General features: G+C 44.1%; 1 protein-coding gene across 1 annotated transcript; it reads left to right on the forward strand.

Moving 5' to 3' along the window:
* Nucleotides 1-3,120: 3,120 nt before the first annotated feature.
* lmf2a (lipase maturation factor 2a) lies at nucleotides 3,121-17,578 on the forward strand. The gene is given in 14 exon segments (XM_048256095.1): nucleotides 3,121-3,234; nucleotides 4,072-4,325; nucleotides 4,560-4,588; nucleotides 4,937-5,130; nucleotides 5,701-5,879; nucleotides 6,527-6,680; nucleotides 7,546-7,683; nucleotides 9,805-9,910; nucleotides 10,654-10,750; nucleotides 14,735-14,906; nucleotides 15,825-16,004; nucleotides 16,297-16,408; nucleotides 16,631-16,739; nucleotides 16,943-17,578. Coding segments are annotated over 14 exon segments (2,298 nt in total). The 5' UTR covers nucleotides 3,121-3,140; the 3' UTR covers nucleotides 17,423-17,578.
* Nucleotides 17,579-17,657: the final 79 nt, after the last annotated feature.

A 17,657-nucleotide genomic window follows, 5' to 3' on the forward strand; every position in this document is an offset into this window, starting at 1 on the left:
GCCTGCATGCATATTCTGTCTCCTGCTCAAACCAAATGTGTGCACGTTAATTTTGATAATGCGTTCACTAAATTACGTAATAGAAAATTGTAAATAGCCTGATGGCATGCATCTAATGGGATACTGTGCATAGTTGGGAAGTATGGTGGGCCAATTTGGTGTGAATACACATTACACACACACAAAAGGGAAATTTTCTCTCGTTGAGTAGCCTGATGGTACGCACAGTGCGTACGGACATACACCTGCAGGCACGCCTAACCGGTTATGTCGTTCAGATATACGGCCCCACCGTTTACATCCGCAGAACCTCCGGTCTTACAAGTATGTCTGAAAGCACCCCACATCCCCTTCTTTAAATGCAAAAAGTCTTTGAAATGTAGCAATAGTTGCCACAATTTTTCACCCTGTTGGGGGTCTAGATGAAAACAGTTCCTAACCTGCATTTAGACATGCGTTTCGTTTGGAGAGGCATACCGGTAGGCTATCAAAAGCATACAATTTTCGGTTTGGTCTGGGATTTACTTTACTTTTGGACTGTTTGATTATATTGCTAAATGTTGAGACTGATGGACACTGAAATCTGGGAGATATTTGATGGTTCACTGTTATGTTTCATGCAGTTGAAAAAGTGTCGGGATTGTGACATTGAAGTGAAACAAGTGCCGCTGTTTATTGCGAGACAAGGCAGCCGTTCATTTAATAGGGGTTGTGCTGTAGCCTATAGAAACCTTTTTGCCAAGTAGCCTAAATTGAGTTATTGTTTAATTATGCATGATTTAGTACTTAAATTCGTAGGCTAGAATGCCTTGAGTCGTGCAACAATTGTGTTTAAATGTAGGCTTCAGCCTGGCAATTAGGCTAGTGAAAACGAGTTGATCAGTAGGCTAGTTGAGTTTGTTATCAATAAACATAACAGCTAATGTCATGTTGAGCAGGAGACTAGGCTACCATAAATCCTCAAATTATGCCCGGGATTGATTCTATTTATAGCCGGACAAATAAAGGCAGGTTCCCATACAAGATGGGGTAACATTGCCTATAAATACAAGTCTATAGGCTACCCAACGTTTTTGTTCTAAGACATTTATTTCAAACATAATTTCAAGACACAAATTGGATACGTCAGTTACTTTGGTGCATACATCCCAGAGAGCAGGCTACCACACCCCAGAGTGATGGGCCTACAGTATAGCGTTCTTACGCATTCAGTGTGGGGTATAAACAAGCTGAGAATTTAGCGGTGTCACGTCTGCCTGTCACAGACGTGGGGAGCTCTTTGAAGCTTGGGATAATGTGGTACAGTTACTAGGCCTACAGTAACAGTATTTTTTTTTTTTTTTTTTTTCATTTTATAAATGCTTTGTTTAAATGCTGTTGGAACAAATAGTAGGCCTAGTTGATTATAAAGTCAACTTTCTGTTGCAATTTTCTGTGTGTTCTGGACTGGTAACTTGTTAAGCCAACATGTTCTAACGTTGCATAAATATTAACTGCAAACACATAGTGGAGAGTTGATTTGGTTTATACCAGACAATTTAAGTATAGGCCTTACTAGGCTATTTGATCATGTAGTCTATGTTTGGATCATAGGCATGATGATTCATTCATGGCTTCATAAAATATCAACATCCCATGTTGCTTTTAGAGTATTCTACCATTGGCCCAAATAGTGTGAAATAAATCTAAAATAAATAAATAAAAGTAGAATTGCACATGGCAAGAAGCTGGTCTGAGGGCAGATCTGGCGTTTTGCTCATCTCACAGTTTTGACCATTTTTATCAAAACATATTTTGAAAACAATCAATGGTATTATCTTAATATTCTGGCAAGTTTAAAATATGATGGTCGAAAGTGGGCCAGAGGTGGCGATCCGATATCTGGAAATCTGATCTCACTATGGGTTTGTGTTCACAATTTGGTCCCCTTCACTTTGAAAATATCTCCTGCTCCCCTGGCTGACACAGTGGTTACCTGCGGTGTTGTAGGGTTGAAGCCCGGGGGGGTGGAGCCATGTTGACAGGCCGTTCCCCAGCCCATGTTCGTCAAAAAGTCCAGTCCGAGGATGCAGGGGTCCTGGACTGACGCCACCCAGACCGGGTGGCACACTGTTTTACCGCCCACCACAAATGTCAATGTCTTTTCCCTGACTTTCCCTGACAAAAAAACTGATTTTCCATGACCTACTATAATGAATGGTACAAATATACCAACCAAAGATTTCAGAGCAGCCACATAGCGTTCAAGACTCTGACTTTTTTAGAGCGGGAGATGACTAAATGGGCACTGAATAAACAAAGTTGGGCTAACCATGACCATAAGCAAGCAGTACACCAAAATATAATTTTGGCAAGTATATTTTATCCTGCTACAACACAATTCCCAATATTCCATCACTTTGCCCCCAAAATGATCAAATTCCCTGACTTTCCATGTCTGGAATAGACTTTCCAAAATTCCTTGATATTCCAGAAATTCCATGACCCGTGGGGACCTTCGGGATAGGTGAGTGCTGCCAAGAACTCTCCAATGGAGTCAGCTGTGTAGGAGCTGGACATTAACTGAGCCATTGAAAGCTAATTGTTGAGGCATAGGCTACACTCTGCAAACAACATAGCCTACAGTTGCATGCCTTTGTCTTAGTAGGCTACATTTGATTATGCTGATCTTAACCATTTTTTGTTTTTGTAAGTTACATCACTCTGAGTCATGATTAGGGAAGAAAATAGCCAATACTTGTATGACATTAAGACGATCGAATAGAGAAGCTTTTGTATTTACTTTATCTTGCTTCAATCTGTTCGCCTACAGTTCATGTGCCTATTGTTGCAGTGGTTCCAACTTAAAAGGCCGAAACTCAAGGTCGACCGCACTGCTGTATGGCTCGGGAATTGGCTGGGAGAGAGAGAAATGACTCAAGCCAAACCTGTTCCTGATCTCATCGCCTGTAGATGGTGCCCGTTTTATGAGATTGGTGTAACATATTGCGCCTTCGCTGCAGGACATGAGTTTTCCTTCCTGACTCTTCCTACTGTACGTGTCCGCCCTCACGTGCGTGCGTGCGTGCGTGCGTGGCTACATCCGTCCCGACTTCCACCACCACTCTTGCTGGACAGTCTCAGGAATCTGGCGTGGCAAGATGGGGGAAATACGGTTGGCAATGAAAGCGTTCCTTTGGTGCATGTCTACCATCTACATGTTTGCGTTTGCTTCCCTATACGTACAGATACCAGGTGACTCACCCGTTTCCCTTGATAAACTGTTCTGAGCAAATTCATGGCAAATTCTTGTTAGCATTCAATGGCTAACATGCAAGCGACATGTTTCAGTACAGTGATACTGTGCAATGAACCTAGTGTTATTTTGTCGTGAAGTTGACAGTGTAGTTATAGGCTTACATCGCCAAAAGTGCACATACTATGTGCATGTGTAGCTACCCATTGCCGCAGAGTAACTTATGAACTTTATATCAACGTCAGCCAGTTTGAAGTAACGTTATGGCCGATTCAGCCAAACTAACATTAGCTTCTAGGCATTGTTGGTCTTTAATCCATAACGTAAATTAAGGTTGTTTGACGAAGGTGATTTCCTGTGTCTTTTGCTCCTGGAATCTGAGTCAAAACAACGCACTCCTTGTGTTCAAATCTGATGGCACACCGATGCTAACATGATGTCAATTTGTCTTCCAGTGGTTACTTCTTAGGAGCGCTTAATTAAAAATGCACTGGAGGTAACGTTACTTTGGTGGAGTTTTTGTAAACGAATTAACGAAATAAGTTACAGTAACGTTAACGCTATCGTTAACGTTAGCCAGCTTGGTTGCAGCAGGTTGGATAACATGCTAATTTAAGTGTATAAGTTGTTGCTAACTTTAGCCGAAAGCACTAACGTTAGATACATACTAGTGCATACTTAGTTTCTGTCTTCCGTTTAGTTTCATTAGTGTTTGAAATAGTCTTCATCATGATGAAGTTTATAAAACCTGATAACGGTCTTTTAGCTAGCCTAAACATGCATCGTAACACTCTAGAATTTTTGGTATGAACACGCCACTTCTTTTTCCGCCATAGGTCTCTATGGCAACGAGGGGGTGCTGCCCTCGCGCTGGATGCTGCGTTACACGGGCAAAGGATTCTGGGAGCAACTGAGGGATTCTCCCACCCTTCTGTGGTTGGGTCCCAAGCTTGGGCTGGACACACAGCAAGGCATGGAGCTTATTGCCCTGTTAGGGACCTTACTCAGCCTTTTGTCAACACTAACGCACAGGCTACAGGACTGTCGGCTCTACCTGTGCCTCTGGATACTGTACCTGTCACTTTATCAGGTAACACAGCCGCAGCCCCTCCTCAACACACACACACACACACTTACTTGAATTATACTTGGCCCTCATGCGTACACAAACGCAAACAGGAACACAGACACCATCTCTGAAGAGCACAGCTTGCTTTGTTACTCATGCTGCTGTGCTGACACTGTCTGATGTGTACACACACACACACACACACACACATCCACCTTTCTCTGAACATCTTTTTTTCCCCTCTACATAAAACAGGTTGGACAGGTGTTTCTCTACTTCCAGTGGTGAGTGTTGTGCTGGTTATGTATATTATGACAATTCCTTAGTATGCATGAAGTCACATGTTAGTAAATGAAACAGCTGCTGAGTGGGGATGACTCCAGAACATCAGGCATCTCATAAATAGACATGAATATTTCTGGACAGCCAGATGGTCACTTGACCTTCAACGTGTAACATGTCCAGGGGCTTCCACCTTTATGTCCCTGCTGACCAAGGCAAGGCACCCTGAGTTGCTCCAGGGGTATTGTTCCTGTAGTTAGTTCTCTATTGCTCTGCATAAGACTGCGCGCTAAACAAATAGATAAATAAAAGTAACTTTACATTTTTTTTCTCTCTCGGTCCCTCTGCAGGGATAATCTCCTGCTGGAGATAGGGTTTCTGTGTGTCCTGGTGGCACCCCTGTACCTGCCTTGGGGGCGTTCCCGGGGCTGTTTCCATGACAACGTGACACTGTGGGTGGTGCGCTGGCTGCTCTTCCGGCTCATGTTTGCCTCTGGAGTGGTCAAGCTCACTAGCCGCTGTCCCACGTGGTGGGGACTCACAGGTGTGTTTTTATGTGCGCAGGTGTGTGTGTACTACATAGTTAGATGCAGTGCAGTCATGCCTCTGTTTCTGTATGCCTGTGTTTGTGTAATGCATGGGATAAAATTAGTCATAATTAAGTCAAGGGATAATGGACGACACGGTGGTCTGTTCACAGAAATTAATGCACGGTCGAGGTTGTAAAACGGCCCCCGACGCGAAGCGGAGGGCCGTTTAAACCTCGTAAATTTCATCAGTAAACCTCTGTACTGTATTTGATAGAAAAGGACAGTTTTGCTAAAATGACACTGTTTTTACCGGAAATGTCCCCATAGCATAGCAAAAAGTGTGTAAAAATGTGCCATTTTGGAATACGGTTGGACAAAATTCAACATGCCCCAAGTTTTAATCTGTTCCAATAGGGGTTCTGACCAGGAATCCATGGAGAAAACTTTGACCAAAAACTAGGCCTAATGTTTCCAGCAGATGACCTGTCTGTATTGTTTGTGTATCTATCTGTTATGAATCTGCTTTCTGTGCGTGTGCGTGTGTATGTACGTGTGCATGTGTGCGTGGGTGTGTGTCCGTCCAGCGCTGACATACCACTACGAGACCCAGTGTATCCCCACTCCTCTGGCTTGGTTTGCCCACCAGCTGCCCGTGTGGTGGCAGAAGCTGAGCGTGGTGGCCACCTTCCTCATCGAGATCCCTGTGCCCTTCCTCTTCTTCAGCCCCATACGACGACACCGCCTCACCGCCTTCTACCTGCAGGTGTGTGTGTGTGTGAGTGCGTGTGTGTGTGTGTGTCCACTGGAAAGCACAGGGTAATTCTCACTGGTGAAGTCAGTTGTAAGATCACAAATATTCATTTACAGAGTGCCTTAATTTAACCCCTGCAGGATTTTCTGAGATAGTTAAAGGTGTTCTAAGCAATGTTATGCGGTTTCTAAGCTAAAACATTTTTGTCACATACAAACATCACCTTACCATCTGCTAGCTGCCTGTGCCCTGAATACACTGTAAAAAAAAATGTGGTCTCTGGACAGCCCAGGTTCCAAAAATGGCAACAAAAACCATAAAAACATAACAAACTGTTTCAGCCAATCACCGAAGAGATGCGCATTTAGGAGACTTTCAACTGCACGGAAGGGAGTAGCGAGCTAGCTCTTTGCTTTTTTTGAACGTCAACAGAAGTGACGTTACCCAACATCGCTTAGAGCACCTTTAAAGTAGTGAATTCATTGGGTAGGAAGACGTCTGCCCTCTGCTGGACTTTTCTGTTACTGTCATTTCAGTGTTGATCTACAGTTGTGTCGCTCTAATGTATAAAGTGTTTTTTCTTCTCTGCCTCTTTCACTCTCCCCTCCATCCCTCTCTCACTCTCGCTCGCTCTCTCTCTCACCTGTGTGTGTGTGTAGTTGTTGTTGCAGGTGCTGATTATCTTCTCAGGAAATTATAACTTCTTTAACCTGCTGACGATTACACTGTGTCTCTCCCTGCTGGATGACGAGCACATCAACTTCCTCCTCCGCAGACCATCTGCATCTGCAGACACACACAAACTGCAAAAGAGTATGACATGCACACACTCACACATACACACACACACACACACACACACACACACACACACACACACACACACACACATACTCACACACAGACACACAAACACAAACAAACTGCAAAAGAGTATGACATGCACACACTCACACACACACTCACACACACACACACACACAGACACATGCATACACACACACACACTCACACACAGACACACAAACACAAACAAACTGCAAAAGAGTATGACATGCACACGCATACACACACACACACACACAAACACTCACACACAGACACACATTCACAAACAAACTGCAAAAGAGTATGACATGACATGCACACACACACACACACACACACACACACACACACACACACACACACAGACACACGCATACACACACAAACACACACACACACACAGACACACAAACACAAACAAACTGCAAAAGAGTGTGACCTGCACAGACACACACATATACATATTTAATTTTATAGTGCATATATGAACATGTGCATTAGTAAGGGATAAGTAAGTTTGTAATGCTTTACCAAATTATTGTGATAATTGCTCTCACACACACACACTCTAAGATGGTAATTGCATCTTAGAGGGAAAAGAAGTGATGGCCAACAGTACAATATGATGTATTGCCTGCAGTAGTAGCACAGGTGACCTGGTGAGCAATGACACATCATTGCATCCCTTGTTAAGCCAGAAACCCCTGTAGTCTATGTGAGTTCTGACCAGAGAAGTTCCACAGAGAGGGACTATTTCTACAAACATCCAGAGATGCAGCAACAGTGTACATATTTTAGTACTTTGTTTTAACAACTCTCTCTCTCTCTCTGTATCTGTGATTTGTTTCAGCAGGCGTGCTCCAAAAAGCATGGTCATGGATGTGTGTTTGTGTGGAGGTGACTGTATATATCCTGCTCGTATATTGGACCATTCTTCATTTCAACCTGCAGATAGACTGGGACAAGAAGGAGGTCTCTTCAAAGATTGGTGGGTGCTAGTTAATATGGAAACCATCCATCATGCTTCTGCATGGCATACATAGAATAGCTACAGTAGTGTACAGTGAGTTGAACTGCGGAGCGTTATTGCAGCCAGTTAAAACCAAACTCGAAGCAAAAACTTGTAATACATTTTTTGTTCATACTTGTGAAATTAATCAACTGAGGAAGTTTCATGGTGATGTCTATTATTTAAAAATTTTACCCTATTCACCTGTAGTGTCTAGCCTTAAGAAATGCATTAATAGTAATGTCATTGAAAAAATATCAAATCGAATCATGACTTTAAAATTGAAAATTCAATCGAATCGAGGATTTAAAGAATTGTGACACCGCTATTACTTTTACATTATGTGCTCTAATCAGGTTGTACTTACTTATTCATTTCAAGTTTTATTTATATGACGCCATAACTAGGGTTGCAAAGTTGGAAACTTTCCATGGGAATTAATGGGAATGAACGAGAATAAACAGGAATCAATGGGTATAAACTGGGCATTTTTAATAATGCAAGTCTATAACAGGGAACTTAAATGTAGTTGATAAAAAAAAAACATCTTGCAACCTGAAACAACCTGATGTAATGCAAATTCAGTTGAATTTGTACCCTGCACATACACTGTACATCAATCACATGCACACAGCAATCAGCATAGGTTACTAGACCTATGAGAAACCTATGGTGCGTTCATGCGCATGGGGAAAAAAACATTTCTCAGTGAAAAAAACGTCATTGTGAATGTGGGAATAACTGGTGGGAAACCCTGGTGGAAGTTGCCCACTTGTGGGCTTGTCACTTTTGTCCTCATTCAAAGTCAATGGGAGTACGCCATTTTGCATAAACTTAAATGGGATGGTTAATAACCATACGGTCATATCGCTGGTCTGATATATATATTTTAAGACTTTTAGAAATAATCTGAATTTGTTGTGGCGTGGCGTGGCGTGGCGTGGCATACCTTGGGCAATTGAGTGGTTTCGGTGTTGTTAGCTTGCTGCTAGCGATTTGCTTTGGCTAGCAAACTGAGGATTAAAATAAGTTCATTAAAAATGTTTTTAACAAGTAAACTTCAGTTAGTGTTCACTTTTGCAATAGATATACAGATAGCACTGATGGTTAGCTTAGCACGCTAGTAAACCATAGGCAGGGATTCCTGCTAGCATGCTAGCTAGTTTTGAATGCTAAGATAAGTGAAAATATGAAAAATCATATTGCTTATTATAAAACAAAATGTTTATATTTATGTTTGTATATGAAGCAGTTTGTATGAATTACCTAAATTTCCCAGTTCATTACTGTAAATTAACATTAATTCTCAATTAATTAATTGTAAATGTAAACTAACATTAATTCTCATAATTTCTTTCCTAATTCCATGAAGGTTTCCAACCTGGAATATTTCCAAAATTCCCCAGCTTAACTTCCCATGGAAAGTTTCTGGAAAATTTCCAGAAATTTACTAGAAATATTCCGCGCCTTTGCAACCCTAACCATAACATAGAAATATGAGCCCAGCTTGAACTTAAACCATACCTGTCAACACTCCCGTTTTTCCCGGGTTCTCCCGTATTTCAAGATCATCTCCCAGCACCCTCCCGTTTTGTTATTTCTCCCGGAAAACTCCCGTAATTTGCATGGCCATCAAACTTTATTTTAAAATTATTGATCCATTAATTTTTTCTATTAGTCCTGACATCTCTCAAGTTGCCAGATTGTGTATGAAATACACCCTACACATACACGATCACTTAGTTTCAATTTCAACCGTTTTATCATAGGCTAAAACCTGGCAACCCAAAACCCAAATAAGGAAGCGGGTGCCGGCTGCGCAGCCTGAGTCTCGTCGTAAGCAAGCGGGCTAGTTGAATGGCCTACTCCAGAACTAGCTGTTGTGAAATTGTTGGGAATTTAATTGATTAACACATCACATAAACTGTTATTGAGTGTTGTTGATACACTGAACTTGTGCCCTCGGAACCAAATCTGACAGCAAGCAGCTTTGGAGTTTTGGAAGTAGGCTGCACCCCACCTTCCGTTTTTGGAAAGCTAAATGTTGACAGGTATGACTTAAACCCACAATGTGTGTGTGTGTGTGTGTGTGTTGTCTAGCCTTCACTTATCACCAGTTCATGGCACTTCTGAAGGATGTGATGAGGCCCAGCATCTGGATTGGAGTTTTGTCCCTTACCTGGGAGATTGTCAGGGCAATGGTCAAGTAAGTGTGTGTAAGTGTGTGTGTGTGTGTGTCACACTCTGTTGTGCATACAGTATTAGAAGATGTAGTGCCCCCTGCTGGTTAAACCAGGAATGACAGGATGTTGGATTTTCCTTTTTGCAACCCCACTGCTTCAAATTAAAAGTCTATGTGTGACCACTAAGGTTGCGGGGACCCTCTTATATAGCCTTTAAAGGTGCGTGGCTGACCCCTGTTATATACAAGCCGGTTCCCTCAATTGGTTGAGTCTGGCTGCTCTGTGAAAGGTGATAGGGCTTTTGTGGGGATAGCCACCCAAACCCTACCAGTGGGAATTTTATGATGAAACTCTGGTTATGTGGCTCCTGCACAGATATATTTGGTACTAGAGTTTATGTAAGAACAAGGGTTGCCTAAGTGGTCACTAGCCTCTATTTAATTGTGATGACCTGCAGAATTATCACAACCAAACACTAGCTCATACAGAAACATGCTTTTCTGATTTAAGCGCAAATCAGAGCACAAAGACAACAAGGCTGAAAAATTGACAAATGCACTTGCAGCGGGTCAGGCGATTGAAAGGACGAGACAAAAACAAACAAGCAAACAGACAAAGAAACAAAACACAGAAAAGGAAATATCGAAAGAGAAAGGAAAACGCTCTGACTTAGGGGAGGAGCTGTGGTTTAAACTCCTCCCCTTACAAAGCATTAGCTAGTGTGTGTGTGTGTGTGTGCGTCTAACTTTCTGTCTGTCTCCTGCAGGTGTGCGTGTATGAAGGGTGTGTTGTTGCGTTTCTGGAGCACTCTGCAATGGGGAGTGATTTCTGCTGCAGCTGCAAGCATGTTCACCATCAGCTTGGTCAGTAGCAAACCTGTGTGTGTGTGTATAAGTGCTGCAGATTTATCGCATCGCAGTTAAAGTCAAAGTCAAAGTCAAAGTCAGCTTTATTGTCGATTTCTTCACATGTTCCAGACATACAAAGAGATCGAAATTACGTTTCTCACTATCCCACGGTGAAGACAAGACATATTTTACCATTTAAGTCCACAGACAAACATAACATTCAAGTAAACAAAAAGTAAGTAAATAAGTAAATAAAAAAGGGCACATATATAATGAAAAAATAAGAGCAGCAAAATTTGGTTGAAATTGTGCATAGACAGTCAATAAAATACTAGTGCAAAGTCAGGCCAATAAAAGGCTTGGGTAGTTCTGTTTGACCTAAGTAAGAACAGCAAATGGTCGCGACTCCAAAAATCTTTTTCTTTCTTTTTAATCCATTTTAGCACAGGGGTTAATTGACAAACGTTTCGCCTGATGGCCTTCAGTGTGTTTCTCATTCCTATGGCTACTTCTAGTTATAAAAAAGACAAGTATATTCAATTAGTGACACCTGTCCCTCATTAGTCTGGTATGAATTAGACAGGTGCTCCGAGCACATCAGGCCCCCCCCGGCGGAACTGCATCAGTCGAGCCGCTTTGGTGTCTCCAAAATACAACACACTTCCATTTACATTGTAACAACGCACTACCACATATCGTCGATAGTCAGACAAATGATAAATACATAATACATTAAACATATAAGTAACACTCAGATTCCAAAAAAAGACACCGCGAGAAGAGGAGGAGGATGCCATTGAAGAGATGGAAGCTGTGTGTCGCCGGGCCTTGGTGACGTGGATCAATGGAGGTCTTACTGGTCTGTTGGATAGCCATCTGTAGATGTTGTTATCTTTGTAATCCATCGTGTCACAACGAAATTTTCGAGCTTGAATTTCACTAGCTCATCCTCGAAGGTGTCCACTTGTTCTTTTAGTTTCTTCTGCATCACTTCAAGGTCTTTCTTGCTGTGGCTTTCCCAATTTCTTCATGCAGTCTTGGATGGAGCTTTTTTGTAGTATGCAGATCTTTGGTTGCCTGCTCTACAACCAAGAGCATGAGGTTCATTGAGCAGTGATTGAGGATCTCGCACCACTTTCACAAAACTGTGGATCTTCTCTGCCGATTGTCGGGCTTTTCGATCCCTCATAAAAGGGTCGAGTAACTTAAATAATTTATTGGTTAGGTCGGACGTTATCCGCAAGTATTGAGGGAAGTTCTCCTTCATCAAGGATGCTTCTTTGCAGAAATTGTGCTGCTTGTCCACACATGTTAAAAACCAATATCGTTCAGCTGCTTTTTACTGCGGAGAATTGTACAAAATAGATTCATTAATAAAATTGTTCTAACTAAAAACGTAATTTATCTTTTGCAATGCCCTTGCCAGTTATTATATGTTGGGGAAAACATCGCTACAATTAAGAACAAGACTGAGTGAACATAAATCAGCCATTTAGAAGAACGATATAACTTCACCTGTAGCAAGACACTTCGAAAAAAATCACACTTTAGAAGATCTGGAAATGCACTGGTATAGCACGCATAAAGACCAGAGGAGAGGAGATACAGACAAAAGCTCCTTCAGAGGGAGTCTTTCTGGATGTATCCTTCGCTCTATGTCACCAGAGGGAAATGAATGAAGACTTTGATCTGTCGTCATTTCTGTGATTGTGTCATTCTGAGTGTTACTTATATGTTTATTGTCTTATGTATTTATCATTTGTCTGACTATACGATATGTGGTGGTGCGTTGTTACAATGTAAATGAGTGTGTTGTATTTGAGACACCAAAGCTCCGACTGATGAACGGCCGAGGCCTGATGTGTCGGAGATAATCTGTGGAATTCATACGAGCTAATGTGAGGACAGGTGTCACTAATTGAATATACTTGTCTTTTTATAACTAGGAAGCAGCCATAGGGACTAAACACACTGACGAAGGGCCATCAGGCCAAACGCTTGTCAATTAACCTGTGCTAAAATGGATTAAAGAAAGAAAAAAGATTTTGAGCGACCATTTGCTATTTTTTATGAGTTCCCTGGATTACGACCCACAAAGAAACAAGAGAAGAATCGGAGAGCGCCTTGTGTTGGCCAAGAAAAAAGAATCTGACCTAAGTAAGAAAGAAAGTGGCATAGTGGTGCAAGTTATGTAAGCAGCAGCAGGGACAACAACAACAAGTTGTAAAGTGTACAAGTGTGCAAGTGGAGTAGTGCAGGCGGCCATTGTGGGTCCAATGTCCAGGATGTTATGTAGCTGAGGGGGAGGGGGAGGGAGGGAGAGAGTTCAGCATCCTTACAGCTTGGTGTATGAAGCTGTTGGTGAGTCTGGTAGTGCGGGAGCGCAGGCTTCTGTACCTCTTCCCAGAGGGCAGTAGATCAAACAGATTGTGAGGGGTGACTTGCATCACTCACAATTTTGGTCGCCTTGCGGGTGGGTGGGTGGGTGTATAAATGTTCTTCAGGGAGGGGAGTGAAGCACCAATAATCCTTCCAGCTGTGTTCACTATGCGCTGCAGGGCTTTCCCTGTTGTATTCAGTGCAGCTTCCCCACACAGCGATACAGCTGGAGAGGATGCTCTCAATGGTGCCTCGGTAGAATGTGGTCATGATGGCTGGTGGAGCACTTGCTCGCCTGAGTTTCCTTAGGAAGTACGAAGCTGAGCTCTGCCGCCAGTGATGCAGTGTTGGTGGTCCAGGAGAGGTCTTCACTGATGTGCACCCCAGGAATTTGGTGCTGTTCGCTCTCTCCACCACAGCACCGTCGATGGTCAGTGGCAGGTGTTGGAGTGTGACCTCTCCGAAGTCAACAACAATCTCTTTGGTCTTGCTGGACGTTCAGCAGGAGGTTGTTGTCCCTGCACCACGTGGTCAGATGGTCGACCTCCAACCTGTATTGAGTCTCGTAAGCCCTTGGTGATGAGACCCACCAGAGTTGTGTCGTCAGCAAATTTCACTATGTGATTGTTGCTGTAGGTTGCAGTGCAGTCATCATCGTCAGCAGTGTGAAGAGCAGCGGACTGAGAGCAGCCTTGGGGCCCCTGTGCTCAGTGTGATGCTGCTTGAGGTATTGTTGCCAACACGCATTACTACTTGGGGCCTCTGACAGAGGAAGTCCAGTAGCCAGTTGCAGAGGTAGGTACTGAGTCCCAGTTTGTCAAGTTTGCAGATGAGTTGTTGTGGTATTATGGTGTTGAATGCAGAACTGAAGTCTATAAACAGCAATCTCACATATGAGTCTCTTTTTTTTCCAGGTGGGTGAGGGCTGGGTGGAGGGCAGAGCAGATTGCATCCTCTGTAGACCCGCTTGGCTCGGTATGCAAACTGGAAGGGGTCCAAAGGTGGGGGAGAATGGCTTTGAAATGTGACATGACAAGCCGCTCAAAGCACTTCATGATGATGGGTGTCAGTGCCACAGGGCGGTAGTCATTGAAGCAGGATGGAGCAGTTTTCTTGGCACAGGTATGATGGTGGCAGCTTTGAAACATGATGGGGACGATGGCTTGCTTCAGGGAAGTGTTAAAGATGTCTGTGAAGACATCCTTAAAAGCTCCCCAGCAGTCCTTCAGCGCCGCGACCTGGGATGTTGTCTGGACCTGTTGCCTTCACGGGTGTTGATAGCAGCAAGTGTCCTCTTCACGCTGTCGGCAGAGAGGCACAGGGGCTGCTCATGTAGAGGGGGATGGGTCTTCTGTGGGCAGGTGCTGTTTTGTGCTTCAAAGCGAGCAAAGAAGCGGTTCAGGTTGTTGAGCAGAGGGATGTTGCTCTCACAGCTCTGTGGCGCGGGCTTGTAGTCCGTGAGGGCCTGAATGCCCTGTCATAGGCTTTGTGCGTTCCTGCTGTCTTTGAAGTGGTCACTGTAGTACATTTGAGAATTGGCATTTACGGTATACGAGTAGTGTTTCCTCTGTATATTTCTGTCTGTGTGTTTATGTTCGGTGTTTGTGTGTGTGACCCCAGGTGCCCTTTACCTTCTTGGACTACGATGCTAACAACGCTCTGTGGCCGGGCGTGAAGCAGGCGTTTGAGGTGACTGACCGCTACCAGCTCACCAACTCCTATGGCCTCTTCCGCAGGATGACCGGGGTTGGGGGACGCCCAGAGGTTGTCATTGAGGGCAGCTGGGATCGTGAGGGACGGTTAGGGAGGTTCCAGGACACGCACACACACACACACACACACACACACGGTTACACACACTCCACACACACACTCACACACACACTCACACACACACACACACACACACACACACACACACACACACACACACACACACACACACACACACACACACACACACACACACACACACACACACACACACACACACACACACACACACACACACACACACACACACACACACACACACACACACACACACACACACACACACACACACACACACACACACACACTCACACACACACACACACACACACACACACACACACACACACACACACACACACACACACACACACACTCACACACACACACTCCCACACACACACACACTCACACACACACACACACACACACACACACACACACACACACACACACACACACACACACACACACAACTCCTGTTTCTTTCTGGTACTTTTCTTTCTCTTTTTGTTTGTGATCCCTTCTCTATGTATGTAAATGAGATGATGTTCCTAAAATAGGACATGACACTCGGAACAGTCTCTTTCTCTTCCCTTTTATCTCTATCTTTCTCTCTTCCCTACCCTCACTCACTCACTCTCTCTCTCTCTCTCTCTCACTCACTCACCTCCACTCACTCACCTCACTCACACCCTCACTCCCACTCCTCACTCCTCACTCTCCTCACTCACTCACTCACTCACTCACTCTCTCACTCTCTGTGTGTGTGTATGTGTCTAATGGTGGAAACTGTTAGTTAATAATTCTATTAGAAATAAATAGAAAATATTTTAAGACTCAAAGGCACACAGATACCAAAGCGTGAAGTATACTCTCTCCCTCTCTCTCTCTCTCTCTCTCTCTCTCTCTCTCTCTCTCTCTCTCTCTCTCTCCTTCCTTCTGTAGGAGATAGAATTCATGTATAAGCCAGGTAACATGAGCGCGTCTCCGCTCTTTGTGACTCCGCACCAGCCCCGGCTGGACTGGCAGATGTGGTTCGCTGCCCTGGGGCCCCACCACCAGAGCCCCTGGTTCACCAGCCTCGTCCACAGATTACTGCAGGGCAAGAAGGATGGTGAGTGTTTTTGTGTGTGTGTGTGTGTGTACAAGTAAAAAAAAAAGTTACTCTGTTCCTGGAGTACAGCCATGTGGACCCCCTTGTACGTGCACAGATGCACTCACGCATGCACGGACGTGTGTGTCTCCATGTTTGTGGTTGTGTGAAAGGTCATTGAAGACATTGGCAGACATTGAATGGTCCTTCGGGACAAGATCACTATATACACTGATGTATATAAATATAGTTGTGGTTGTCTGGTCTCTGTAAGTGTGCATCTCCTGGTTAAGTGTACCTATATGCATTCCAGTGATCCGGCTGATTCAGACAGATGAATCAAACTACCCATTCAAGGATAGGCCCCCTGTGTTCATCAGAGCTCACCGCTACAAGTACTGGTTTACTGAACCCAAGGAGGACGGGTGAGCAAACACACCGATTACTTTGACAACACACACTCACCATCTCAGTCTGCAAAACAAAGACCCCTGTCTTTTGTGTTGGTTAAATTCAGTGAAAGTCTTTCAAACAAAACAAACTGGGGCAGTGTCATCTACATGGGTGACTCATTTAGGTGACCTAAAGTAGACTAAAAGCTAACTTGATGCTAATTAAAACCTCCATTGTGTCTGTGTGGTTTTCAGGGCGTATCCCTCTCGGTGGTGGTGGAGGGTTTATGTGGAGGAGTTCTATCCCACAGTGTACTTAGGTGACCCTTTCCTAGAGAGCATGCTGAGTCAGCATGGACTAAAGGTAACAACAGAGTGTGTGTGTTTGTCGTGTGCATCTGTGAGTGTGTGTGTGTGTCTGTGCGTGTGCACATCTGTCTGTGTGGGTGTGTTTGTGCACATGCTCACTGTATATTTCATTTTGGTCAGTTATATGAAATGTATGAATTTTATGTTAGTGAAAAGCCCCTAAGTGTGTATGTGTGTGTGTGTGTGTGTGTCTCAAAGGACAAGGCTCCAGCCCGACGCAGCTCCAAGGCGACGTTGCCCCGGATGCTTGCAAGTGTGCGTGAGGCTGTGTGTGTGCTGCCGGCCCCTCTGGTCGTCTGGTCTCTCTTGGTCGCCGTGGTGGCAGCGTGTCTACTGAAACCGCTGCTCTCCCGCAAACACACACCCACGCACAAGGCCAGCGAGAGGGAGAGACGTAGCACTGAACAAGAGAAGCACGTGGAGCAGAAGGAGGAGGAGGAGCAGGAGGAGGACAGGAGAGGAGCTGGGGATGGTAAAGACATGATGAAGATGAAGGGTGGACAGGAAGAGGAGGAGGAGGAGGGCAAAAGAGAGGAGGGCATGGAGGATGGGAGTGATGCAGAAGAGGAGCAGGTGACTGGAGGAGAGGATGGAGAGGGGGGTGGAGAGGAGGAACAGGACGAAACGCAGCCTGAAGAGAACATGGACCCTGCTGACTCATTAAGGAAGAGGAAGTAGATCTGTTTATAGGATTCTCACCTCACATGCCACTCACTCCTGTTTGTATTTTCTACTGAGCACTTTTCACCTGTTTTTCAACACACATATACACACACACACACACACACACACACACACACACACACACACACACACACACATATACACACATACACACACACACACACACATACATACATACACACACACACACACACACACACACACACATATACACACACACACACACACA

This window comes from Alosa alosa, chromosome 11 (assembly GCF_017589495.1).
Source record: "Alosa alosa isolate M-15738 ecotype Scorff River chromosome 11, AALO_Geno_1.1, whole genome shotgun sequence".
NCBI lineage: Eukaryota > Metazoa > Chordata > Actinopteri > Clupeiformes > Clupeidae > Alosa > Alosa alosa.